General features: G+C 43.5%; 8 protein-coding genes across 8 annotated transcripts, besides 2 other annotated features; 6 read left to right on the forward strand and 2 right to left on the reverse strand.

Annotated features, from left to right (window-relative positions):
- Nucleotides 1-5135: 5135 nt before the first annotated feature.
- N7469_000562 (uncharacterized protein) lies at nucleotides 5136-5979 on the forward strand (the record flags this gene model as incomplete). The annotated part of the gene is made up of 2 exons (XM_056639482.1): nucleotides 5136-5342; nucleotides 5422-5979. 2 exons carry the CDS (start codon nucleotides 5136-5138, stop codon nucleotides 5977-5979), a joined length of 765 nt encoding a protein of 254 aa, XP_056505239.1.
- A 2036-nt stretch (nucleotides 5980-8015) lies between these two features.
- On the reverse strand, nucleotides 8016-11628 carry N7469_000563 (uncharacterized protein; the record flags this gene model as incomplete). Its single annotated transcript, XM_056639483.1, has 3 exons — nucleotides 8016-10236; nucleotides 10401-11492; nucleotides 11570-11628. The coding sequence occupies 3 exons, from the start codon at nucleotides 11626-11628 to the stop codon at nucleotides 8016-8018; spliced, it is 3372 nt and encodes a 1123-aa protein (XP_056505240.1).
- Nucleotides 11629-12297: 669 nt separating this feature from the next.
- On the forward strand, nucleotides 12298-12731 carry N7469_000564 (uncharacterized protein; the record flags this gene model as incomplete). The annotated part of the gene is made up of 2 exons (XM_056639484.1): nucleotides 12298-12384; nucleotides 12447-12731. The coding sequence occupies 2 exons, from the start codon at nucleotides 12298-12300 to the stop codon at nucleotides 12729-12731; spliced, it is 372 nt and encodes a 123-aa protein (XP_056505241.1).
- Nucleotides 12732-14009: 1278 nt separating this feature from the next.
- Nucleotides 14010-14366, forward strand: N7469_000565 (uncharacterized protein; the record flags this gene model as incomplete). Its single annotated transcript, XM_056639485.1, has 1 exon — nucleotides 14010-14366. The coding sequence occupies one exon, from the start codon at nucleotides 14010-14012 to the stop codon at nucleotides 14364-14366; it is 357 nt and encodes a 118-aa protein (XP_056505242.1).
- Nucleotides 14367-16015: 1649 nt separating this feature from the next.
- N7469_000566 (uncharacterized protein) lies at nucleotides 16016-16351 on the forward strand (the record flags this gene model as incomplete). Its single annotated transcript, XM_056639486.1, has 1 exon — nucleotides 16016-16351. One exon carries the CDS (start codon nucleotides 16016-16018, stop codon nucleotides 16349-16351), a length of 336 nt encoding a protein of 111 aa, XP_056505243.1.
- A 537-nt stretch (nucleotides 16352-16888) lies between these two features.
- On the forward strand, nucleotides 16889-18541 carry N7469_000567 (uncharacterized protein; the record flags this gene model as incomplete). The annotated part of the gene is made up of 2 exons (XM_056639487.1): nucleotides 16889-17110; nucleotides 17183-18541. 2 exons carry the CDS (start codon nucleotides 16889-16891, stop codon nucleotides 18539-18541), a joined length of 1581 nt encoding a protein of 526 aa, XP_056505244.1.
- A 666-nt stretch (nucleotides 18542-19207) lies between these two features.
- Nucleotides 19208-21276, reverse strand: N7469_000568 (uncharacterized protein; the record flags this gene model as incomplete). The annotated part of the gene is made up of 4 exons (XM_056639488.1): nucleotides 19208-19621; nucleotides 19683-19782; nucleotides 19859-20241; nucleotides 20401-21276. 4 exons carry the CDS (start codon nucleotides 21274-21276, stop codon nucleotides 19208-19210), a joined length of 1773 nt encoding a protein of 590 aa, XP_056505245.1.
- Nucleotides 21277-22337: 1061 nt separating this feature from the next.
- Nucleotides 22338-23436, forward strand: N7469_000569 (uncharacterized protein; the record flags this gene model as incomplete). Its single annotated transcript, XM_056639489.1, has 2 exons — nucleotides 22338-22839; nucleotides 22895-23436. The coding sequence occupies 2 exons, from the start codon at nucleotides 22338-22340 to the stop codon at nucleotides 23434-23436; spliced, it is 1044 nt and encodes a 347-aa protein (XP_056505246.1).
- A 1979-nt stretch (nucleotides 23437-25415) lies between these two features.
- Nucleotides 25416-25517: a sequence feature (Protein overlapping with rRNA (N7469_000570, KAJ5242243.1) was converted to a misc_feature.).
- Nucleotides 25518-25541: 24 nt separating this feature from the next.
- Nucleotides 25542-25781: a sequence feature (Protein overlapping with rRNA (N7469_000570, KAJ5242243.1) was converted to a misc_feature.).
- The last annotated feature ends 1513 nt before the right edge of the window (nucleotides 25782-27294 follow it).

Below are 27294 nucleotides of genomic sequence, written 5' to 3' on the forward strand. Positions count from 1 at the left end.
CGAAGCCATTTTTTTACCGATTATCATCACATTCTGAAAATGGTCCTTTAGAAAAGCTCCCCTCAGTAGCCAACTCTATTTATTAGGAGTGACCAGCAAATGTCGGGATAGGTACAATAGCACGAATAGAATTTTTGCCAACGAACGAGTAATCCAGAGTGAGCATATCACATCATTAGAGCCTCCAAAAATGACAGCAATTTGCTTCACACCAAGACCATCCCGCGCGATAGTAGGAGGAAATTCGTGTCCATAGTAACTATGCTCAGGTTTGCTGTCCTAGAAGGTGAGTGCATTACCGTACAGGCCGCCCAGGCTGTTCAACAGACGATGAAGAGTCTATGGATCAGGACGTTGTTCATTATATATGCACGGCGGCTATTGTATATTGTTTCCAGATTTTGCAGGCAGAAGTTTGCACAGAATCCCCTTTTTCGGTATGACCGATCTAGATGAAGAATGGATAGAGATTTGGTAACGACTTACGGATTAAAAGATTCAGTTATAAAATTGGAGGATCTGGGTGAACCTGTGAGAAGCTCAGAAACTCATATAAGTCGACAGGACTTTTTAACAATTCTATATATATATTCGCAGCTGTCTTCGTTCGCTAGATCTTTAAAAATCGCCCATAGCAAACAAAGAATCTATCTAAGGGTGTTCACTTTCAGTACTATCTCGCAATCCGGTTGTTAGGGTGCACTGGCAGAGTTAATTACAGGATCTTATTGGCTATAGCTCTCAAAAGATTCGGGTATATATAGGCTTGGCGAATTACTAACTATAGTGAATGGCACTCACGAGATTGGAATATCTGACAGCAGAAACATAGTTGCAAACGCGAGCCTGCACTCATCTGTCTATTAAATGTATTTAACCGCATATCAAATGCTAATACTTGCCAATCATTCCATCTAGTCTAGTGGAGAAACATCTGATCGCCGTCTGAGAAAAATGTGAGTTTCAATTAGTGTGGGTAAGAGCGGGCGAGGACAGCCCTGAGTCACGCAACCGCCATTTGTTTTATTCTAGCTGAGCGAATATGCGAAACATCGATAGGCTTAAGTGCCTGCCACGCTTCTCCCACTGAAGTTCATTATATCAGTCTCTTCCTTCAAAATAATAAATCAGAAAACTAGTGTCTTAAAAATTATATTAGCAGCTTTGAAATACTATTTCACACTAGAAATACAATTTAATAGTTCTGTTAAACCAAAAAAGCACAGTAGCGCGTACTTTAAATATAGTATGATAATCAGGATCCCCTTGAAGCCAATTAACTTGAGCACCCCAGCTCATGAGATGAGCGGCTCATGATGAGCCGGCCTTTTAAAAAACTGCTCATGGGCATGCTCATGCCCAGGTCTACTCGTCCCTTGTAGCGATATCTCAAATTTCGTAAGGGGGATTTTCTCAAGTGGCTATCGTCAAACTTACCCGCAGATGTGTCCCGTCGAAATTTCCATGATATTATTGGCAAAGGCTTCAATATTAGTCTCAATGAAATGTAGAGATTGGTTCAAAAGATCCTTGGACTATTTGGGATGACTCCCGTACGCTCAGATAAACTAGAAGGCTCATATCCATAAACTCATTACAAACACTTGGCACGGGGAAATTCAAACTTTCATGGGATTGATAAGGGCTACAGTGCTACAAGGTACTATGGTCAGAGGGAGTAATATTACACAATATCACATTCTATTTGGCGGAAATAGTCACATTATGAGGTTTAGATTCTGTGGCCAATTGGCTTGGTCGTCGGAGGCTCCATTGTAAAGGAAATATCAAGATGGTTTGAAATGGATGACGAATAGGCTTTCTATTGCCCGCATGTGATTAAGAAAGCTGGTCTCTGACTGCTCGATCGTTATAAATTAGAGTCCTAGTCGACGTCATTTTGTCAGCTTGTCAGGGCGGTGAGAGCTTTCGCTAATTGAACATATAACATATAGCGTTCTACATATCATAGTATATTCGTTGCTTTGCCGGGCACTGCCCATGTATTAGATGAAAATCGTTGTCTACAAGGCCCAGCCGTTATCCAAATAGTACCAGGAGTGTATCTCAATTGATATGACTTGTGCATGATAATCCATGATGCCATTGTTATTCTACAGCCGTTTAGGAGATCGATCGCCTACCATAGCTCGGTTCCAACTAAACCATACTTTCGCTCGGTAGCTGCCCGTGTATGAAAATATATCATTTTTATTCGTGCGCACATTTTCGATGACGCAGCTCAGAAATATTTAAATTATATCGCTATTCTTTCGTCGATATGATATTAGCAAAACTTGCGCGACCAGTACAATACTCATGGCAAATGAATGAGTCACGGCAGAGCTGTACGGAATGCAATAGTGAGAGACTGCAAATGGCTATTGCATACGAGTAATCTTCTTCATCCTGATTAAAAAGTCAGCTCTTCGAATGCATTGCCTTTCCCTGTTTGCTAGGATGATTTGGAAAAAATTAACTGGTTCAAATGACAGTGGATTTACATGAGCGGCTCGCGCAGAAAAGCCCAAAATTTGCAGATCACCCGGCAGTCTTTCTTGGCCCCCCCACTGATCATATTCTTCGACCTCGTCCTTCCATGCATAATTTACTACACCTGGTTCGGAAAAAGTTTGGCTTCTTGGAAGTGCGAATGCCAGGCTTACAGAACACTTCGCGAAGTTTGTCCTCTGATGACACCCGAATTCGACCGCCATATTCTCGGATACTCAATCCTTTCCTTCGGAATAGGAGAACTTTACATCTTGATCGTTCGTGTTTACCGCCTCTTGAAACATCCCGCAGAATGCGCTCCTCTCCTCTCTCGTTCTAGATGGGAACTAGATGCAACTTCATGGGTATACGGTGTCGCGATGATATGTGCTTTAGTCCCTTTTCTGGTAGGGAGCACTCGAGAAATCCAGCGTCTCTATCTGTACTCACCAGGATTTCTTTTTGCGTTCCTCGCAATTTTGATGTTTGTGACGATTCTTCCAATCAAGATTCCCATCGGCATCAATTCCCAAGAAAGACAAACAAGAATTCGACCGTTCATATATTACGCTTGTGAGGACTTTATTTCGGTTGATGGTTTACAAGACCGGGAATTTCGTATACGATATAACTATCGTTACGAAAATTCGAGAGCCTTCAGATCCATGATGTTTATTTTAACTCTTTGGTGGCTCCTTGGGATTATAATCTATCTGGGAGTTTTAACAACAATCATTTGGACTTTGGATTTCCATGTTGCTTTCGGTCTGTCTCTAGGTATTCTTTTCTCATGGATGTTTATTTGGGCTGCATCGTCGTATCTTTACTTTCTATACAGAGTTCGCAAACAAAGAGAATTGCAAAATACACATACATGATGGGCTTTTCTTCACACCCGGTTTGAAAATCATACAGAGATTGTAATAAGCCAATAATAAACACAAGAAGCCCTGTAGACACATTTGTATAGTAATTCAATGTAGAAAGTAGGGGGACACCGGATCTATAATTCATCAATCAACAGCAATCGCTTTGAATCATCAAATATTGGCAGAAAGGCTGAGTCCACCCACAAATTAGTGAACTCATTTCATAGATTAGATCTGATCACCCTCATGCTTCAGTAATTGAAATCGTAGGTTCCTAAAAAGCTTTCAAATATTTATAGTCATGTACTCTGGGGATTCGCATGTGGTCACCCACTAACCCGATGCGTGGTCTAATTACTGGTAAAACCCCTATGGGCCGTGGTTCGCAGGCCCCTACTCAGCTGTATAATGCATCCTATGAAACTGAGGATGTGCGGGGTTCCTAATGATTATTACCCATCGAAGAGATCGCATAGTATATAGAACATCAAGGCTCCTCAACTTCGGTGTTTCGCTATTTTCAGGGTCCGATCGTCGTGGCAGTGTAAAGAGATCGATTGATATTGGCCTCCAAATAGCAAAAGATTTATATTCCTGTGCAGCTTTTCTTTCACTGTCCGAAACTAACTCTAGGGGGTTGAGGCTGATGTATAGAGATTTAGAGAATTGATAAGTGAGTGCTCCCACCATTAACAAAGGGCCGAAAGAAAATGAACCTTTTGGTACTGTCGCCACCATCAACAACATTCATTGAAGGATCTTTTCCGTAACCACACTCAACTTTTCAGTGCCCGGCCATCGAGTTTTGACTGATCTTGTATTGCCAATGGGGAACAGGGTACACAATTTGGACGCCACTTGCTCCCAGTCTTTCTTGCCTGTCATTATGCGCAATGATCTCTTTTGCCTACGAAAAGTGTTTAGAAAGCGTTTTTGAGCCTCAAAATTCTAGTCGCACAAATCATGTTGCCGCTGAGTCTCTCGTTACAGGGCTCCATTGTCGTGTAAAGGACTGTACCCGTTGGAAGAATCTCATGAATACGTTCTTCAGAAATGCCATATTTATCGGCAATTTTGATAAAACAACACTGCTCTGTATGCGTAGTGCCTGGATCTCTAACGAACTGGCATCTTTCCTAAGAAATTGCCCCGCTTTTGACTTAACTGAAGCGCTCACAGACCTGAGAACGTTCTAACAAAACAAGTACAGTAACGCCGGTTATCGCCTTTCATATCAAAAAACAGAGAGAGATTCTTTCGAACTCTAATCACATGATTAGCTAAATCTAACATGGAATCACGTAAATTACGAGTTATGAATATATACAGTAATGGTACCTGGTTTTATAGCCTAAATTTATTGATATAAGTCCCGACATGAATGACTAGTCGAGAACTTCCTGTCTGTGACGGCTCGATGCAAACCCGGCAAACTTTGTTTTCTGGAACCTTCAATTTTGCAACCTGTCAACAATACTCTGTCGATATTTTCTGCATCTCGAGGTTGCTCACAACAAAGGGCCTGTCGCTTTACCAGGGCCTATCTAGGGTTAAATTAATGGGAAAGATCCGATACTACGGTTTTTTCTCTCAATCCTCCACTCTTACATATGGTCCTACTGCGGCTCGGTATCTTGTTGGGCACTCGAGATTTTTGGCTATCTGCAGCGATTCTTTTCTGCTTAGCCCTCCCAGTACAGACACTGCCTCGGAAAGATAGAGAACTAGGCTGATTATGGACAGGTTTTCTTTGCCCGAAACGAAATACCCGACATGGAGAATGAAGGTTTTGATAGGCCATTCCGATTCATAGTTACCGGCCAATATCTTGCTATTCACTATAACGGCAGCGGATTTGAGATAAACAGAGATTACCATGCCCGTGGCTCCCTGTTTTACATTTCTAATGACGAAAAAAAAATAATTCATAATCGCACATTCATCGCCGATCTTTACGACTACCCGGACTACGAAGGAGATGTATTTTTTATTGGCAAAGAATCGCATTACCTAGCTCAGGACGGACAATGGACAGGCAACATTAAAGATGCCATTAAAGTGCAAATTGATCCTGAGGGAGACTACGGTGAGGCCGAGCCCCCCTATTCATCCGTCAATTTCCCATCCAATTATTGATGTGGACAATCCTATTTCCGCTGACGGAATTGATCTCTACCACCCCGATAAATTGTTTTCTTTATATCTTATCAATGGCGATAGTCTTTGGTTAGGTGATGCCAGAGAATTTGATAACGCGCTGTATTTTGGGCCCAATCAGTACAGTGATGGGATACCCTTTCAGCTCTCTAAACATGAAGGGAAAACACGGATTCGCTCACATGATGGCAAATATATGACTGCCATGATGGAAGATAGTCTTGCCTCGCACCTGGATGAAGGCTGCAAACAACATACAAAGTTCAGTCAATGCTCCCATTGCAAGGGATGGTACACACTCGGGTTTAGTGTCGAGCCGCAGGAGTGTCTGTCCATGGTCCCGAGGGGTCTGCCTAGCATGTTTGTTTTGTACGATGGACTTTTCTACTATAAAGTCGCGGAAAGGATAATCCGTGTAGAAAAAATCGACGATGCGTCACTCTTCCAGTTTGTTGGTTGATGTTCTTGCATATGAGGTTTTCTGCTTGCTTACTATCTATTCTTTTTGGCATTACTTGACTTCCTTTTCTGCGCACTGCATGATTTAGCAGAATATTGTTGAGGACGTATTTTAGGTGTGATTATAGAACTTGGTGGAGATTCCATCACGGTGTCAGAAGTCATAACACTATCATCAGAATTGAGAATGTCGATAAAGCAAGTCTGGAGTCTATATTTATCTGTTTCATATGACATAAGTGGATCGAGTTGCGTTTTTGACAAGATTTCAAATGCTATATCATAGACCGCTTGTCGTAGTTTGCTATCAATGAGGACAGAATAAGAACCCTGAGCTTAATATCGTAATCTAGTATTCTGGCACAGCTTATGATAGAAAGGGACTCTGACTTTTTCAATACTTGGGAAAGTTTTTTCGAATCTATTAATGTTCTGTACACAAAACAGTACTTCCCTTTATAATAATCTGCCGATTTTGAATACTCTTGAGAGAAAGCTGATTTGTTTTCTGAGGCGCTGCAGTTCAGAAACTTTATACTATGAGCGATAGGGGCGGGAGTGGTTTATATATTGTATCGATATCTGAATTCTGTAACAAATCAGCAATCGTCTTAATATCTTATTTATCTGAATTTGGTGTGGCTCTCAGTTCAGTGGTTTATATTATTATATATCCTAGTAATACAAAGAGATATAGTAGTTTATAAAACAATATACGATTTATGGAATCTCTGAAGATAAGATTCAAGATTCTGTTGAGAGAATTCTAGCTATTTTAATTGATTCTTTTTGTGACTAGCTAAGTTCCAGAGAACCGCAAAACAGATATAAAATTGGAGTGTGATACTTCTTGAATGAATATAAAGTCAGATAGCAGTATTATACAGTATGGGGAACAGGGAACTAAGCCTATTTCGGATTGTAGCATTGTCATTTTTACCACACCCTGCGGAAGATTATCATGTGATTCCGCGTGATTTTAGTTATTTGGAGACAATATTATTATACCGTTGCAAGAAATACGGCCGCGATACTCTCTCTGCTTATCTATTTTTCTTTTTTGAATCTCATTTTTAGTGGATATTGATAGCTGGAAATTTGTAGAAAGGACGCAATAAAAACTTGTCAGTTCTCTAAATATTATACTATATGAATAAACCAAACCTGGTGGAATTATTATTTAAATATCTATGTGTTCTACAGCAACTTCACGCCCTGCCAATCACAAACAGACTTCCTAAGCTCCTTCGACAAAATAATAAAACTACGTATTCCCACGACATACATTCTGTCTCTCCGAATTCTTGTCCGTTTGGAGGTCCGTTTTACTGATTGCAATAGTCCATCTTGCTCGTCGCAGCAGTCTGTGCTAATTGTAGTGGTTCCATTTTACTAGTCGCAGGAAAGCAGACAGTGGCTCTGTCATTCCCTTGAGAAAAAGTCTGGAGTGCATTTATAATATAAGAATTATAACTTTGGGAAAACTGGAAGACAAAGAATATACAATTATAAACTTTGGAGCTGTCTGAACAGACAAAAATTTGACTCGAGTCAAGCTCCCTATAAGAGACACTGATTGAAGATTCCCATATTGCATAGTGGCGATCGCATCCACTCCAGTTCTCATGGCACCCAAGATACATTCAAATGCCAGAAAACCCGAGTAATACACTCGGAAGTGAGCAAAGAACGAGGTAGAGATCCGGGCAATCAGAGTTGACGATGCAGTATCAATGAGAATAAAGTCAATCTCAAGTAACCAGGTAAGTGAGGAAACAATAAATAATCCCGGAACTCACTGTCAGGACGAAAACAGCGAAATTCTTGCTGGTCATGGAATATCTCCACTGGCCAGACTTCATCTTGAGGTCGGCAACCAAGGAAACACTGACAATTGATTCCAGCAGGGGATTTAATGAACTGAATGAACTGGGAAAACTGAATAGGTCACGCAGCTGTTCGCAGGGAATGGAAAAAAAGAAACACAAAAGACAAAAGACAAACGACACCCTAAAAAACAGCTGCTTGTCCGTGGTATTAAGCCTCAGTGCTTGTTGTTATTTCCATCTCCCGACATATCGTTTCGTATAATTTCTTAGTTTGAATCGTTCGAGGACCCTTAGGTCCATAGACTGCACTTCTACCCTCAAGGGCCTGCTGCGACATTCTTCGAGCCTTACTCAAGAATCCCTTTTTCCTCAGCACACGGGCTAACTCAAATTTCGCGGAGAATACATCGGCATGGTCCGGTCCAATTGATGATTCCTCCCGCTGAATCAGTTCCATCAGAATTGATTCAGCTTGGCCAAGCTCACCTAACAATGTGTAGGAATGGGCGAGATTGAAGAATGTCATGGAGGTACCTATATGGGCTATGCCCAAGGTACGCAACGCAATTTCTTTGGTCGGAATGAGAATGTCCACGGCATCTCTCGGGTATCCCTGAGCACAATATATTTTAGAAAGATCGTTCATAGACCAAAGAGTATAGGCGTGTTCTGGGCCCAGAAGACGCTTCCTGTTGTCCAACACGAAGTACATTAGATTTGCCGCTTCGTCAACTTCATTGAGCGAAAGGCAGCACATTGAAAGCTCTTGCATCGTCTCTAGTGTGTCCAAATGTGTTTCACCCAAAATCTTTATTCGCCACTCCCAAGCCACCATAAGCAATCTTCGTGCGGTTTTCCAGTCTCCGAGATGAGCGCAGCTACGACCATAGTTAGTCATGGCACTTAAAGTAAGAGGGTGGTCTGCGCCAAGGACTTTAGTTGAAAGCTCATAAGCTTGCTTTCCGAGCTTATGGGCCTCAGAAATCGAACCACATAACCATTTTGTGCGCCCTAGAGCATTCATTGTTTGCAAGGTACGCGGATCACATGATCCCAGACGCTGCTCACAACTCTTTAGAAGAATTTCTTGTATCTTGAGAGCTTTTTTAAGGTCGCTCGAATTCCAATAACTCTCTGAGAGTCCAGCCATGACCTCGAGTATTTCTTCGCTGTCTTCTCCTAATTTCTCTCGTTTGTGTTTGAGAAGCAGTTCTTGGATTTTCGAGGCATCAACCCAGCGACCCCCTTCGGAATATATAGCGGCAAATTTAGCAAATTGACGAGAGATGGAATCTTCGAACTCGATACCCTGCCGAGAGTCAACAGCATCAATCCTCAAGCAAGAATCAACGTGAGGTATTAGATGCCTCCTGTAGATGACATCCGACTCCTTTGCTGCTGTGGTAATGCCTTCTGCTAGAACTCTTGCTGCTATCATGCCCCACAATTTTTGTGCTCGAGGTCTGAGGCGTTCGCGGGCCCAGTATTGAACCATCGGATGCATTGAGTAACTCTCCACAGTGGTATTTTGGAATATTAAAGAGTACGAGCGAAGAAGAGCAATTGCGTCCCGAAAACGAATTTTATCCCATCGTGTACCAGCCTGTGAGAATATTTGTGGAAAGCGACCTTCGGCCAAGAACGTAAGCCAGCCCCAATAGGACGTCGAAAGTGTGACAAGATCTCCAAAAGCACCTGCAACCATTTCATAGACAGCCTTGGGAATTCCCTTTCTATGAATCGACATACTGCTCCATGCATTCCGAAAAAGGGCCTCGGGCACTTCGTCATTATGAAGGAAGGCAATTAACTGAAGGATCTCAGCAGCATCCATTGCTCTCTGCGTCCGCATCTTGGCAATGGCGTTGAAAGAAACCTCAAATGTTGTGTAAATATTATGTTCATAGGAGCCTCTGCCCTGTATTCGGTGATTTGAGAAAATGATCTTCTTCGAAAAATTGAAGATGTCTAAGTACTCGTCCAATGAGCATATGTTTTGTTGAATGGATGAACCAGCTTGAATGAGTGCAAGTGGAAGACACCCTAAAGTCTTGACTATAGCATGGGCAGTCTTTCTATATTTCTCGTTGGTCACAGGGAGCTGGGATTCGTGTAATAATAGAGTTATAGCATCATTCTCCTCCAAGCTGTTGAACTCTTGGAATCCTATCGTTGCGTGTACTTGACACTGATCGTTGCGGGAGGTAAGTATGATATGTCCCTTTCCACCGGCCGGGAAATAACGAGCATAATCGAATTGAATGTCGTCTGCATTGTCAATGATGAGAAGCCATGGTCTCTCCTGCTTTGATAACCAATGCATGCCTGTTTCAAACTTTTCCTCGAGGTTGTTAATACGAGCGAGGTTGCAGAATGCCTGCTCAGCAAATGCCTGGGTGCTGGCATTTACCCAAAAAACCCCCCAAAATCTGACTCCACGAACATTAGCTTCTTCATCTTGATTTCATGTACATTTGAGGGTATCAGCAACTGAAAGCATCAGTCGCAGGGGTAATCACAACACGTCTAATGTCACCTATCAATAGGCATTTAAAGGTATAGCAAAGCTCACTCTCGTATCAAGTCACCTTACCTTTGCTTATTATCCGCAGCGAACTTCAAACAGAATTGCGATTTACCAGATCCTCCAATCCCATAGAGAACATAGCGCTTTTGTTTATCCAAGGGTGCAAGAAACCTCTCTCGCAGATCAAGTGCCAACTTTTCTCTTCCTATATAGAACTCGGTGGTGATCTCGCGTGGGACCAAGAAATGTTTGTTCTCAATTTTGGCTGTCATTTCCAACGTGAGATTGAAAGGCCTATTCCCCTTGTGAACATTAAACGCCAAGATCTCGTTAGCCTCGAATTGTCGTTGGGCGAGTAGAAAATCATCAGCTTGCTTTGAACGTGCTGATACGGCGGGCCCCGCCAGCTTCTGGAATCTGACGAGAATCCCGTGGATAGTCTTATATCCAGACACCCCTCGGTCACGAAACTTGCACATTCCAGAGTGTGTCCCAGGGAGACTAGAGCGACCCGTATCGTCCCACGCGGGAGCCGCTGAAGAGGAGGTGACAATATAACCTCGGGCCATAGTCCGATGTGTCTCCAGTGATTCCCAAAAGTTGTGGATATGGAAATGCTTCAGCAATGGCGCGAATTGCTCAGTGATGTTCTCCAGTGTCTCTGAGTCCTTCTGCATCGCAGAGACGAGGTTGCTGCGATCTTTCAAAAGTCCCTTCCAACCACTTGTCAATAAAGACCAATTCGCTTTCTGCACACCTTCATGTGGAGTGCCGAAAAAGATAAGGCCGAACGTTGATGTGAAAATGGAATGTAAATGAGAGACTTTAGACGATGTACTCATCGAGGAGTAGATCAAGGCCTTCTTGACAATGATCCCACCTAGACCATGGCAGATGAAGAAGATCGGTCGTCTGTTGGAACCATCATGCTCTCGTTCCGCATTGAGCTCTTCAACAAGCGTTTGTGCATGATGAAGGATTCTGTCCGCTGAGCTACTGCCAAAAAATGATGGCACGTCGGCTTTGTATTCCAGAGACAAAATGCGGGCTTTGATGTCGTTTTCCTTAGAAAGCAGATCGAGGGGCCAAAAGCATCCGGATTCTTCATGCGTCCAAGCTGAAGTCGCGTTCTCATCCAGCCCATGTACAAAAATAATACTAGAGATCAGATTAGCCGGGTTCAAATTCCAAGCTCGTACGAAGAGCTGATGGTGCAACGGAAGTCAAAACCTTACTCGACGGATAGATCCGCGCTTCCGCCAGCGGCAGTGGGAAAAACGGTGTTCACCGGCATTGAGGAGAACCTCCAAGCAAGTTACAAGGGAGTCGCGACCAGGCGAGAAAGGACAAGTGGAAGAACCATAAGACAATTTGAATTAAGATTATCATATCAATAGTACAGGAAATGGGGCCTTTGAGGCCGTGTCTGCAAAGATCAGGGGTGTTCCGCAGTCTACGAGGTTCATCAACGACGACGCGGTCTTAGTCGGGTTATAGTGAAGCCCGCAGGATTAATGGGGCCCATAAGTGTGTCAAAGTACTCCGTAGAGGGGTCAGGTTTGCCGAAGGATTATGACGCGCTAAGCGATTGGTAGATTATCCCTGTCAGAAGATAAAGCAGCTGAGAGGTTGCGACGCTGGGATGCAGTCTCCGTCACGACCGGTCTCGCGCTAATGCATCAATTTCGCCACTATCCCAAATTTAAGGAATGATCTGAAGTGGGTTGAGATTTGTCCCTTTTCCCCTGTCCTCCGTAAACAGTATGACCATCCAATTTTATCTAATTTGTCCACCAAACCAGTCAATTTCAGGGGGGTTCTTAACTAGCAGCGTGGCACACTAAACGCCGTGGCTAAGTCATACCACCTTCGCTTCGAAACAGCCTTGTACTAAATAAGAATTTGCAAACCTCTTTGGCGATTTCTGTCATTTTCAACTCATTGTACTAAGCACCTTGCGAAAATGCTGACTTTGACAGCAGTCGCTTGCGCGTCTATTTTAGTTGCATGGGTTTTGTACCGTGTGCAAGAAGCGTTCACAGCTTACAAGGTAAAGTTTTAATGGTCCATCTGCCCGCAGATGTGTGTGTGTACAATACTGACTATTTCTAGGTGGATTGTAGCATCGGCGATCAGAACGGCTGCAAAAAGGCCCCCAGGCTCAAGAATGGGTGGCCATTGGGTATCGATCGACTGATACAAATATGGACGGCTGATGCCGACCAGCGCTTGATGGACCTATTCACATTCCATTTTAGGGATGTCGGCACTACTTTGGAGCAGAAATTCCTAGGCACGATTGCTTTCGGCACAATAGAGCCTAGAAATCTGGAGGCGATGATGTTGTCCCAGGAGAAGGGTGAAATTCTCGCTTACTTAATGATCTTTTGGTCGTAGGCTAACAATAGATCATATACGCACTCTAGGAATTCAAATCAAATAGATCGCGATTCGTTCTTGTCCTATAAATAGTAATCACATCGGAACTGGGATCTGCATTTATGCTTCCTTGTGAGGACCCTCGTCACACTGAAACGTATTGCAAATCTGTATGGTTCTAAGTCGGCTAGAAGGCACCAGTTGAGCCCGGAATACATTTTGCTGCCTTTTCCAGGATTTTGCCAAGGCGCAAGCCACATTCCTATATCATCTCAGATGTATGATATATGCTCAAATCGTGGACACAACATGAGGCGCTAAAAATTTGAGGCAGTATCATCTCACAAGAATTTAGCGCCTGTACCTATAAATACTGTGTAAATGTGACATGCACAACAGGGTTGATGCACCCAGTTAACATAAGTACCCCAGATAACGTTACACGTGTATTAATTTGGGGTTCGCCCCTAAACTAGGAATCGGGATTTTTTCCATTTTGCCATACTTTTCCACCGCACATCTTATGCTTGACTGTTCGAGTTCACTTCGAAATACGATATGGGCTCTGAGCATACGGGGATACTTGAACTATTCAAACCTAAGGGAGGAGTTATAGATATTGAGTATGTCAACCTAGTAATTAATGGGCGTTTTACTAAGCTTAACAGTATTGTAGCTGTACACGGGCTGCAGGGCGATGCTATCCGGACGTGGACACATGAGAAAAGCCAGATATGTTGGCTCAGAGATCTTCTCCCAAGGAAGATTCCAAATGCCAGGGTACTAAGCTGGGGCTATCTAGCAAACACAAACTCTTGGGGTGGAAAATCAACGACATCAGACAGAATTCTCCATCATGCAGAAACGCTTATTGAAGAGCTTCAAATTAACCGAGAAGTGAGTACGGGAATCCTTTGAAGTCTAAATCATTCATCAGCCTTCATCACTAAATTGATGTTCCAATATCAATAGGTTGACGGTGGATCGACAAGACCGATAATTTTCTTATGTCATTCTCTGGGCGGCATCATAGTGAAGCGAGCATTGACTATAGCTGCTGGTCATGTATCCCACAGGAGTGCTCGTCTTCACTTGATTTATACGTGCACATTCGGCATTCTATTTTTCGGGACACCCCATAATGGATCAGGAATCGCCCGTCCAGCGAACAGGTTAATAAAATTTGTATCTGCTGTTGTCCCGCGGAGGATAACTCGCTTTGAGACAAGTCTAGTCACAGGGCTCGAAGTAGACTCTGAAACTCTGCAAAACATAACGCAAGACTTTGCACCGATGATGACTCGATATCATATATACTTCTTCTGGGAGCAGCTTCCGACAAACCTTATATATTCAACGGACTATGTTGTGGCACGTAGCAGTGCCGCACCAGTGATAGATGGAACCAATCGATGTGGGATCGCTGCAAATCACCGAGATATGTGCAAGTTTGAAGGTATCGATTCGCCTGGCTTCAAGGTAACAATCAGAGCTTTAGAGCGATATGTTCAGGCGGCACCACGTGTTGTGGAGACTCGCTTGGAGGAAAGTGCAAACATGCTCGGTGAAAGACGGAAGAACGAAGCTTTGGACCTGATTAAAGACTGCAAGATCCCTCTATTCTCTGGCCAAGAGACATCGAAGCATCAATAAGGGCACTTCAGTTTGACGCTTTTGTCAATTGTTCATAGATTTTGCATTATTCATCGCGAGATCAGCAGTAAATAGCACTTCCATACGCAGCGCGAGCTTCAAGGAGGGAAAAATTACGATGTAGGTAAAGCCTTTAAACTCGTAGGCACATATTTTGACAAATAGCTAAATGGACGTTCGAAAAGAAGGTCTGAGAATATTTCAAAGATACGATATTGGACTGGTGTGGTCATATAGAGCGGCTTGCTGTATCACGATAGTAAGGCTCAAGAGTACGATAAGTCATACCTTTCGATCTTTGTGTTCGGGCAACTGAATTTGCGCCCCTTTTCTTCCGGAGTATATTTCAGTTGTGGCCTTTCATCAATACTAGTGGTATTGGGCTCGGGTAACCTTTCCCACGGATGGAAACTAAGTAATGCGACGCGTGAAATCCTCCCATCAATCTTCTTTTGACTAGCTGGGAAAATAAGAAAAATTCAAAAGCCGGGGTGACTTTGAGTAACCTATCGCTCCCCGCGCAGTCAGGATATCAAGACTTGCTCCTTTGTTTATTCCCGTAAATTATACGTTGGTGGTAGTCATATTTTACTTTTTCTTGCTATTAACCTTGTATCGAATATTGAATTTAACATAACTTATTGCGCAGTTACAGTGAATGATTATTCACGCTCTCCGCTCTCTGTCATACCCAGATTCAAAGTTCATCGAATCAAAGCAGGCAGTCTCTCTGACAATTTAATTTTCTCTAGCATTGGAAATATCTCAACGGAAGTATCGTTAGGGGAAGCCACCATAATTCAAGTTCGATTTCAAACAAACAACGCATTGGCCATTGTGCTCAGTCATATCATTTAGATACTATATAATTGCAAATAATGAGGCATCACTCCAAGCAATCTGTGACCCAATTAGTCCAGCTGCCAATACTCCCAGACTTGGCGAGAACCCCACATGCCTAAAATGTGGCTTGAGAGACACTAGCCAACGAGCGATGTCACTCTGCAAAGGCGTCGAAAGGGATAGATGGGCAAGGGCAATAAACCCAGTATTTCAAGGTTCTCGTATTCGCTCATTATAGGACTATTCAAGAAAAAAAGGCTGAAGCAAAAGCAAATACAACAGATATTGCATGGCCATGGTCACCTAACGCCCACGATTCGGTCCTAGGCGGCCCGCCGCCCTAGCGGGGCGCCACTTCAGCCTAGACTGCGACATGGTTTTGGTTGGGTTTCTGGTTAACCACGGTTTTCGCGGTTGCTGCCGCGGTCTAATCAAGACCAACAGAATCAGTCAATCATCATTTTTGACAGCTTTGTTCAATGCCTGGTTGGTGCACACCACAAACTGCTCAAGTGAAAGATTTTTTTTTCATGGTTTCTGATTTTTTTTGCATCAAAGAAAAGAGCTCTAACTCAAATAAATCGGTAAAACAAGGTCCAACCATGTCTAGCACTTGAGGTCTATGTGATTTTACAGAACAAGTGCACCAATCAAGTTTACTCTCTAGCCGCCGAATGAACACAATCAGGTATTACTTATTGAAACTAACGCATAGTCCACTTAGCTGCATTGAAATGTTTCTGTTCCTTCTCCCTTTGAATTATGGAGGCCGATCCTTGAGTGAATTTGCCCTGCTTCACATCACAATGAACCCGACCGAGTTTGCCTGCCGTTCTGATGAAGCTACAAAGCTGGGAATCGAATTCCTTACCCCCAACGAGCGACATCGGTGGCCGCAATCTCATGAGGAACGCTTTGCACATATACAAGAGCTCGGTCATAGAATGTACGACTCATTTGTTGAGAGTATATCTAGAGATATCTCGACAAAACCATGGAGAAAGGAGCTGCCAAAGCGTGCTGAACGTCTATCCAGCCTGGCTGATCGTTGCTATCGCGAAGATAGTGGAAATGAATTCGGATGGAGGTTCAAAGTTGAAAACGAAATCATGTACAGATTCACGGTGGAGGTAGCTTGGTAGGTGATAAATATTACCTGAGAGTTTGTCGAACTATGCTGACTAGTCATGTTCATTCAATAAGTGCAGCCCCCGGTGTCGTAATAGGATATGGGAATCTGAAATACCTGCGGCGACAACTGGTTTGAACGAGGATATGGAGATGCTGGAGTATAGACGGAAAAATCGGAAACCTTGTCGATGCCCAAAAGACTGGGGAGACAAGTAAGACTATACATATTTATATGTGGAGATTGAAAAAGCCGTATCTAATACTCCGCAGTTTCGACAGTAGGATTAATATTCTCTTTTCTGACCGAGCGGAGGCCAGAATTAAACACGATCCTCCCCTTCGAATATCTTTACAACCACTCAAGTTCAGAAACTTGGAGATTGTGGACCGCATATATGGATTACGACAAACAGAAAACTTCCGGGTTCTCCTCGATTCTACTGACAAGCGATATGTTGGGACAAGAGACACACCCTTACGGGAATCAATCAAGTTCAGTCCCCTTTACTCAGGGGGGCCATGAGCCTCTGCTCTTTCCATTCCTGATCATGGAAGCCAAATCAAGCAAAGGAAGAAGTCGAGCAGAGACTCATATGCAATCTGCATTCTGTATTCGCCATTTATTGAAAATACAGCAAGACCTAGTCACTGCCACGGGAGATGAAATACAGTACAGAACTGATCCCCTTATATGGTATATCGCGACACGTGGAGAACAGTGGGATGTGTACGCTGGATTTGTTGAAGTTGGTCAAAACATAACGCGATATGTAAGTTGAACTCAGTTCCAGTGGCTTCCTGTCGAATGAATATCCCAAAAAAGTCCTGATTTTGTGCCACAGGTCGTCGTGGAACTATGGAGTGGGAATATCCGCCATCGAGATGCAGCCTTGCAGCTTCTGTTAGTAGTTGATTATATCTTTGACTGGGCTAGGGACGGTTACCGAGAGGCTATTTTAGGCCAGCTAGGCTCGCTGTCAATCGGTAATATCGGCCATTCTGACCCAGATATCTTCTCCAATATCTCCAGACGATTGTCGCATATATCAAACCAGAATGAGTTTTCGCCACATCCCACCGAGTATTCGCAGACCTCGTTTAGGACCGAAAAATCCGACGAAGAACTTACCTTTCTCAACATTAGCCTGTCGGAAGGGGTAATCCGAGACGCCGCAATAATTGAATCGAGATTCATCTTAATTCGAGTCACAGAGAATGATGTCAATGATTTTTTATCATCCTTCCAATCTGAACATGATGCTCGATCCTGGGTGTCAGCTGCATTAGAATGCCTTGAAAGCTCTTGGAAAGTATCCTCGGGAACACTTATATCCATAGAAAGTACCTGGACTGGAATCTATGGACAGGAACATGAGGACTACCAGTACCATTCAACCTTCTATTTGAATATCTCTCTTTCTATGTTCATGACAGATCACTGGGAGCCCGTACGACAGCTCGCCTGTCTTGCTGTTTCAGAGGGTGCCTTGGATATCCTCGCCACTAAATCTGGATCCATGGCCACTTTCGGATACGATGCTAACCCAGAGGTGGAAAGCTCCAGCATTGAAAGCGTACTGCAGCGCACTTTGAATCAGTCTATTATGGATAATCTGACAGCAGCTGTTTCGATGCTGTCTCTGTCCAGTTTCTTTTACAAACGAAGTCAGAGGATAGACAACCATCTACGTGTGAATCAATCGAGGGGGATGGCTACTGGCTTTCGAGTTGACAGGTCTCCACGAGTGGCACAACTTGTCCATTACGTCTATTCAAACCATGGCTTTGGACAAGAGAACCTGCCCGTGACATATTTGTCCTTCTCACGAAGCCTAACAAGAAACAAAGTTCAGTATAGGGGCACAACAATCGAGATGTGGCCTCAGCTTCCGCGGCTTGTCCTTGAAAGCGGACAACAAGGGGTTCTTGTGGATGGGGCATCCCATAATACGGATCTACCAAGTTGCGGCCTTTTTGTCTTCTCCGGATTGCTAGACTATCAAAGCCTTTGTCGCCTTGTTGATAGGGTTTTCCAAGAGGGGATCTATTTCAAAACTTTGCAGCTTGGTCGAAAGTTTCTTTCATCAGATGACTTTCGGTACCTTAATCAACCGTTGAAATTCAAGCGTGAATGGAAAGATGAAATTGAACCAGGATTCTCGATGAGATGGAGAAAAAAAGTTGGAAAATATGATGGCTAATCAGGGCTACCCTAAAGGGGCAGCGTCGTCTTGTCCAATAATCCTATCTTCAGACGATGAGACTGAAACAGAGGAATAGATTCAACTTTAATTCAATCTTGAAGATAGCTATTAAATAAATTCAAACGAGCTGTGTCACAGAAACCTTGAAACTACTCGTGTTTTCCAGAATATAGAAACCGAAATGCTGACTCACTCGGTCCCCGGCGTGAACGATGCCGCTATGCATATCTCGAGACTACTTTGCTCGTGTTGCCCTGGAGGATATACAACCGAAACCCTGAGGTTCCTGCCATGTAGCTCCATTCGAAAATCGTAGTAGACTTCGTAGTACCTGTTTCTGGCGGATCCTTTGAGTGGGATAGAGCACTCCTCTCTACACCTATTTAGATTTACACTAATAAGACCTGCTTCCTCGTATCCTTATAAATATAAAATATTTAGCTGATGGCTCTTAAATATTGTGCGACAAAGGAAAAGAAACAACTCACCGGCATTTTTGGGGTGATCCAGACGGTAGTGATCCTCAACTCCGTCTTTCACCGAATAGTAAAGCCGCTGCGAGAATTCCCAATTCTCGTCTTCTTTGAAGACCTGGTGATGTCTTTCGGTATAAACTTCATCAGATTTAACAACCCGACCCTGAGTGGAAGCTATATGTGAGATTCATGCGGTAGACTGGATTGAACACAAAGAAACATCCGAACCAACCTTTTTGATGATCCAATTCACGCAGTCATTGATATACCTTCTTTTGTTCACCTTGCTTAGTCTCGCATGAATATGGGCGTCTCTGTGACCGGCAAAACTGGAGTTCTGTTCCTCATGTTGCAGGATCCCGATGTTTGCCATGATCTTGCGCGAAGGGCCGTTGGTTTTGTCTATGGCACGATATACTGCCCCTCGAGAGACCAGCGTTTCCGCTTCCCTAGTAATAAAGTCAGATAATAGGGGACAAAGATGTTGATTCTGTCCGTACCCATCCGGTTGATACAAAAGAGCTATTTTTGGATCTAAATACGCTTTCAAGGCATGTCTCAGAGTGGGGGACTGCGAGAAACCGCCAACCAGTATCACTTTCTATGGATAACATAGCATTAGACTTATTTGAATTGACTCTCTGAATGATGCAGTTTCTTACCTGAACCGGCTTGTTCTCCCGCAGAGACGAATCCAGTTGCTGTTGGACGAGTTTGAAAATTCCGTCTAAACTCTTTTGGAACCAGCCTCGGATTTCAAAGCTAGAAGGAGAGCTGTTAAAGGAAGGCTTTGAAGAGGTCGGGGCCAAGTTTTTCTTAGAAAGGTGGCACCGCTCACCATGGTATCTTGATTCGGTTTTTCTCAAATCCCTTGGAACTATCTGGCTCGATACCGTGGATGATAAAGGATTCGAACTCAGATGGTTCTGATTTTGAAGAATCAAATATCCTTTTCAAGCCGTATTCAAATCGAGGAAGAACGTAATGTTGTATCTGCTCTTCTGCTGATATACCTTTTCGCTCTAGAGCCTCGTTATTACTCAAAACATTCTTGAAGTATTTTTCCATTGCTTCATTGACATAAATAGAGCCACAGTTTGCACCTAAACAAGCGATTAGAAGAGATGACTGTTCTCGACTTTCCAGGTATTTACCATTGGGATCAACTGATTCGGTAATTCGAAAAGGACCTTTGGAATCGATAGTATACGTGGTGACGTCCTGCCCACAATTTTTAGTTCAGCAAGTTCTTGCTTAATCAGGGACCACAACTGACAACTGTACCGCCTCCAGCATCACATACGAGAAATGTCTCGTGGGTCTTGAAAGTGAAGTGTTAGATTTTGGGCCGAAAGTTGAGCCGGACGATGAGATACATACTGCAAGCATTTTCTGACTGACAAGTACATCAAGGACAAACGCAGATGCAGCCTCAGGCTCATTTACTAAAAACAAGTTGAATTCTTGGCCAAAACCAAGCATTTCAACAGCTTGCTTCAAGACGTCCTGAAGGACCCATGATGCTTTCAGGGGCCATCCCGCGGGAACTGAAAGAGCCAATTCAACCTCGCTGGTGCTCTTGAAGCCTTCATACTTCATAAGCTGAGCCATAGTGTGTCCGAGAACCTCGATTAAGTAGTCTCTGATAACGTCCCTGACATCCTTTTCCAACACCTCTAATGTCTCTTTCAGCTCTTTATATGGAGCCTCTCTTGATGGTGGAACCAGAGGGGGTCTTCCTGAAGAACGGCTGGGTGATTCGAGATCTTCCCTGGATAAAGAATCTTCCAGGAAAAGCTTTGCAAATCTAATTGGTTTGTTTGCTGCATCCACTACTTCATTTGACAGCACCTCTTGTGCTTTCTGTTGGGCACCATAGCCCCAGTAGTATTTTCCATCCGCATATAAGCTTTCACTAGGAACTTCGCCTCTATTCTGACTTGATGCAGCCTCGGGCCAAGATATGATGGATTTGATTGCCTGTTTGGCGTTATTTGCTCGACGCCTTCCAGACTTGAACTTGTAGTATGACACCGATGTCATGGTAGTCCCAAAGTCGATTCCAACAAGGAACGTAGGCTTCGGCTTGATACCCTTGCGCTTCGAGGGAGTTATAGCCAATGGAATTGCCGGTTGATCTTCTTCGTTTCCATCGGATCTGATTGAAACGGCATGATCCTCATCTTCGCCTGCAATATCTTCAAACCGGCGTTTTCTGTATACCAAAGGATTTGAGAGATTCCTGGTTTGACGCATCCTTGGCTTGCGTTCACCTGTTTTCCCAAGTTGAATTGAAATAGTGAACCAGAGAAAAAATAAATAATATAACCCCGTTCCCCGAACCCAGGCCAGAGTCAGCCTAACATGGGGGCCGTTTCATAGCCACAGGCGGCGTTTGCACTAGCAGGGGTACATCTGCTGGTGCCTGGTAAATCCATCACGCCGTAACTGAGCTTTCCCACTCGCTGAGCACCCGCTTTCCCCTATTCTATTTTCCACCCTCCAAAACATATCCCTCGCCTGTGATCCAAAGACAACACCTGGAGTGAGTATAAGCATCACCCGACACGTCCTCATAAAATTTTTTATGTTGTGAATGGTTAGATCGCACGTGTTGAGGGATCGGAAGATAGCTATTCATGTTTAAATCTAATCAGAAATTCCGTCCATCTCGTCATGGATCATCTCGCGAAGCATCCACTTGTTCAGGACGCAGACGAAAGGATTATTGGTATTATGACAGCAGTCCACCAAAGCAAGATAGAGTCATACTGGATTCCAAACTTCGTCCTAGGCCAGGTGATGAGAGGAATGATGTGGTCTCGGAGCCTCGAAGTCAGCGCGGTGTAAAGAGAGAGCTTTCAGAAGACCCTCTTACAAAACAAATGGCTGCAAAGAACCGCAAAACATCTGATCCTGCAGTTGAGGTATGCTGGATATTTGACTCACATGATGCTCCAACTGAAACACTCTTGAGTGAAAACTAATGTAAATTAACTCAACAGATTCATGTGAGAAAATCAATCAGGAACAGATCGACCTTAAGTTACGAAACAGAGACAAGCACCTCGGCTGCAAGTAGCCACCACTGCCAGACTGGTGCGAGAAACTTTTCGAATGAGGAGCATAATGGACGATACAAAGGCAGACGGACTCTAGAACCAAGTGTTCTTATGAGGAGTAACATATTGCTGAGACGAGAAATCAGTCTTCTAAATGTGCATCGTGACAGAAGAACAGCAGAGCTGGAAGGGGAAATTACACGTCTTCAAGAACTCAACAAGGACCTGAACGCAATGATATCCCGCTTTAGAAACATGGAGAGGGTTCGAGCCAATCAATTTGGTACCCCGTTGGAAGAAGTGAAGAGCTTAGCGGCTCAACTTGAGAGGAAAGATCAAGAGTTGGATAGAAAGACCGACCAGATAACGGCACTGAAAGAGCAGCTCAGTGCCGAGGATCAACTTCAAGATATTCTTGACGATATGAAGTCTGACTTCGCTTGCTCCTCGAGTTTCTCCAAGGGCTTGGCGGAGCTAGAAGAAGGTACCCATCAGTTAGCAGGTTTTCTTGTGCAGTGCTTGTCGAATAAACGCATCCAAAATCTACGTAAAAAACCGCGAAGACATCCTGAGCTCAGCAAGTTTATCGTGGGTATCCTTGGGCGGATTGATCAGCTTGTTTCCAGTCCAACCGCATCTATGCGTACTTTAATCTTCAGCTTTGTGCGAGAACGGATCTTTTTCTCGGATTGCTGGACAGCGTTGCATTTCGAGGGTTATGTGCTAAGAGAATTACAAGATGTCATCCAGAAAATGTGTAAGTTTCTACCTGAGTTCACTTGCAAAATCGCACTAACGAATTCGCATTCAAGGCCCTCTGAATACCTTGCAATCGCTACATAAAGCTGCCATTGAGTCTATGCTTAGCAGGAATAGCGAATTCGAGCATTGCTGGATCCGAACAGAAGTTGAAGATCATCAGTATCAGTTTTTGGAGCTGCTCAGTCCATTGCTGAATCACCAGGAGCTTGAAGACATGAAATATCAGCTTGAAAGAGACTTGAAATTACTTTTCACGGAAGCATTCAAGGCTCGATCTCGGCTTTTTGCGCCCAGTGGAGTCCGATTTGAGCTTGTACAATTCAAGCCTGGAGCCACTTTTGACCCAAACTATATGCGGGTGCAAGGTGAATCAGCGACCGTATTTACATCGCCTGACGACAAGATATGTCGCATCAAAGCATGTATCCATGGCTGCCTGGTAAAGCATGCAGAACAAAAAGAGCCACTCGATATGGATGTGATTAAGAGGCTGAGTCAACCCTTTATCGGCAGTGAAGCTTCTCAACCAACGACCAGTGGGACGTTAATGAGTGACAAAGCGATAGTAATTTTAGAAGATCAAACCTTCTGAGGTGGTGATCAATAACTAGAGTATCCGAGGAGTGAAGTCAATAAGAAACTAAACAGACGAGGGTGCATTTCCGAAAGTATATCCTAACAGGTGTCGTGATTTGCGAAAACGCTGTTCATGTGACGGTAGATATGTATGATTGCAACACAACAAGATCACTACACCTGTGGATCCACCATATTTTTAGCCAGCTATGGGAATGGGCAGGCAGCCGAAAAGTCGTCAGATGATTCTCGCTTACCTTTTCTATCCGGGCTAGAGCTAGTTCATGCTCACGTTCTCTGTAGGCCCTTGATAGGACAGCAAGGCTGTCGAAAATTCGAGAAACAGACTGCCAAATCCAATATCCGATCGTGGGTTACAGCACAGCTTCCTCAACGGCATGATTTTAGAGAAAAATGTTTTACTTGGAAGCTACCGGAAACATCCGGATCCAAGTTGGGGATAAGGCTAGTGGGACGTGGGATACTACTACATTGATCAATACTTGTAATTATAATTGGCTGATGTCTTGCTTAGGTGGACTTCTGTCAGTTAAACAGCCTGGCTCAATGTCGTCCTGACGCAGTTATAGAGAAGCCCCTCACATATTACCGCTGAGTCTCAATAAGACATACAGGCGTATACTTGATGGCATACCAACAGAGCTAGAGAATTATACAAAACGCCTGTTACAGTTCCTAGTACAAGAGATCTCTTAAACTAGCCGAAGTAAAAGGATCAATAAGGATTTAAATCGAAAACGAGTTACAGGGGTTTAATATCAAACGTCGGCTGTCCGGGGGACTGATGTTTTAGCTTACTGTTCTAGATTAGCTATAATCATACATGCCACTGATAAAGAACTGCATCTTGCTTATTCACGTATATTATAGAAAGCCCGGAATTGGCTATATTATAGAAATTTGGATTGGAAACTGTTGTTCGATTGGCAATTGATGATCTTATGAGCGTGAAGTGCAATTATCGATATTTATGCCGCTAGAAATTGTCCAATGCCATGGTACCACCACTTCAACCCTTGGCTTCACCTCTCTAGATGATCACAACAGACCAGATCATAGCTAGATAGAACCCTTTCTACATAATAAGACGACTGTTACGGACCTTGCGACAAGTGGCCGCAACCTACCGATGGGCTACCGTGAGCCAATCAACCTAGATGTGTCTAAGGTCACGTGCGCGACCAGGCGGAACAGGAGTGGAAAACAGCGTCCTACTAATCGTCACAGCCTGTACTGCATTTGACGATGTGACGGTTAGCAGGAACGCCTGTATAAGCGTTCCTTTTAACATCACCAATACTACGTCCCCAGCCTAAGTTACGATAGTCTCACGTGACCACCAGGGTATACCAGAGGGTATATCGACGGGTAGATGGAAGGGTCTAGTTTTGGTATAGTTACCACCAAATGTACCTTCCAGTATACCACGCCACGGAGAACCGGATGTATAAGAGTACTTCTTCCACATGTATTTAGTTCTTCGCGATCAATTTAACCATTGTTAGTTGAATACATCTTTATTTATAGATAGTGTTACTATAACTACACTCTAGTTACAAGTAGGGGAGCTCTTCGGACTAACTTACTTGGCGCGCAACAACTAGCACGCCTACAAGACTGGCTCTACAGACCCGATCCCGTGTAAGGCTTAGCACAGCAACGGTACGGTTGCGTGGCGATGGACTTGAGATACGTATCAGGACCACGAGGGATCAGCTTACTGTGGCCAGTTTGCACCGTGTAACACTAGTATGTGTTGGAGTTAGTCTTTGGTCCAGACCTTATTAGCAGAACGTTGATTCAAAGATTGCCTTTTTCTGGATTTGTTGTATTCGTTTCTGCGCCTCCTTCGCCGACAAAATCTTCGGTGTGTCTTTCGAAAATATGTAGTTAGGATCAGACCAAACATTGATGATTGGTTAGTTACCTGGTTTGTACAATGTCAGCAAGAAGCCAGGTTCATATCCCTTGAAGATGGCAAACGTGAAGGGTGAGATGGTTTGCAATAGCCTCAAAAAGAGCAGCAGGTTTAGCCGAGGAGCCAGGTCATCGGTTCATGGGCTTCAGGGCGTCCAGGTGAGAAGGCTAAACAGACTGAAGAGTAAAGCGGCAAGAACACGAGACACAATGAATATGACAAACAACAAGCAAAAACAAAAAACATACAACAGCAGGGATTCGCATGTGGTCACCCACCATACTACTAACCTGCCGGCGTGTGGCTTAAGTACGGCTGAGCGGACGGGAAGCCCTGTTCTCCACACCCTATGGTCGTATGTATCAGCTAATAAAGAAGTTAGGACTAAGTGGGCTATAATTAGTAATGTCAAATCTATATAATTTGGGTGATGAGTGAGATTGGAGTAAGAGTCATGTTTAAAGAGCGATTACTACTCCAACTGCAAGATGCCATTTTGTACTCCTGTCAAGGCGATGCTATTCTAGAAAACAGCGGTGAAAGAGACTAGTCCTTGTCTAGGGTTTCTAGACTTTGTAGTGCTATTGTGTCCTTTCTATTCTGTTATAGCTTGTCCAAATGCAGTCATATATCCAGCATTCTCAATGTTTATGTTGTGTTTATTTTCTTGTCAAGAAAATAAACACTGAGAGTTGATGTGACCAGTCACAGATTGTAGAACAGGATTGTTTGTAGAAGAACTCGATTGTTTGTTGCACAGATTCATTCAAGTAGGGAGCTAAGCTCCCAATTGCCTTTCATCTGTTCGATGGTGCCTTCTTTCGACTCAGGTTTATTGTTTGGGGTATAAGGTCACTTCGAAATTACAGTGTCTAGTTACCCAAAAGAAATATATACAGGGAAACAACTTGGGCCCAAAAGAGTCGCGATATGATGTTTTTTCGAAGACAGGATTCCCTGCATGTTGCGAGAAAGTTCAGTGGATTATAGGGAGTTTTCTTTCACTGCATAATAGAAAACCCGGATGTTTTGCTGCCCAAAGCTTCTATCACGACTGTTACGACTATTGGTCTTAGATCAGGAAAAATGATAGACCTCTAGTTCGAGAGGATTGTCAACAGGACAGACTCATATCTTGCTTCCTGCTTTTCGCGAGTATATAGTACTCTACAAATATAAACCCTCTGAAATATGACTTTGGCTCGTACCCCTACACAATTTCAGTCCTCTCCCTCAGCAATGTAGCTTCCATAAACTAATCAACCAACCAACCAGCGCAGGCCTAGCAACTGGTGAGCCTGCATGGCTGGTAGCTCTGGTTGTTTGACTTCGCAAGTCGCATAAGTAGAGTGATTCGACTGGGTTACAATTATCTCCATGCAATAAAGCAACCTCTATAGAAAGATTCGGAGAATAGTTTGTTCATTATTTGTTGTAATTATTTCCGAATATCGATCTACTTCTAGATTTTTGAAACCGCAAAGGCCGCATGGGAGCTCAATATCTGACACTATTTCAACCCCCCTCCACGATATTCGCAATGGTCTTCTGCTCCACTTTGTATTCTGCTACTTTCTGAGATCCTTATTAGAAGATGCAAAAACAATATAAGCGATCAAAGTAAAAGAGATATCTCTGGTACAAAGAGAATCGAGCAAAATCCACTGATCAATATATCGATGTCACCTGGAAAAGAAGCCCGCAGAGCTCGAGGGTATTTCAATGTCTTTATACCCTCGCAGTAAATCGCCGATAATCCAAGCATTGGTCGAGTGGTATCTTCGGGGTCAGAAGCACAAGAAGGGAGACAGACAAATAAAAAGGACTGAGCGACAGATGCTTGCGATAAACAACACACATCGTGACAATACAGAGACAAATATAAATATTGACTTGACTATATTCGACAGTATACAGTCACGAACTGTATATTGC

This window comes from Penicillium citrinum (genome assembly GCF_028827155.1).
Source record: "Penicillium citrinum strain IBT 23319 chromosome Unknown utg000001l:1.0-4955037.0:1.0-4956770.0, whole genome shotgun sequence".
NCBI lineage: Eukaryota > Fungi > Ascomycota > Eurotiomycetes > Eurotiales > Aspergillaceae > Penicillium > Penicillium citrinum.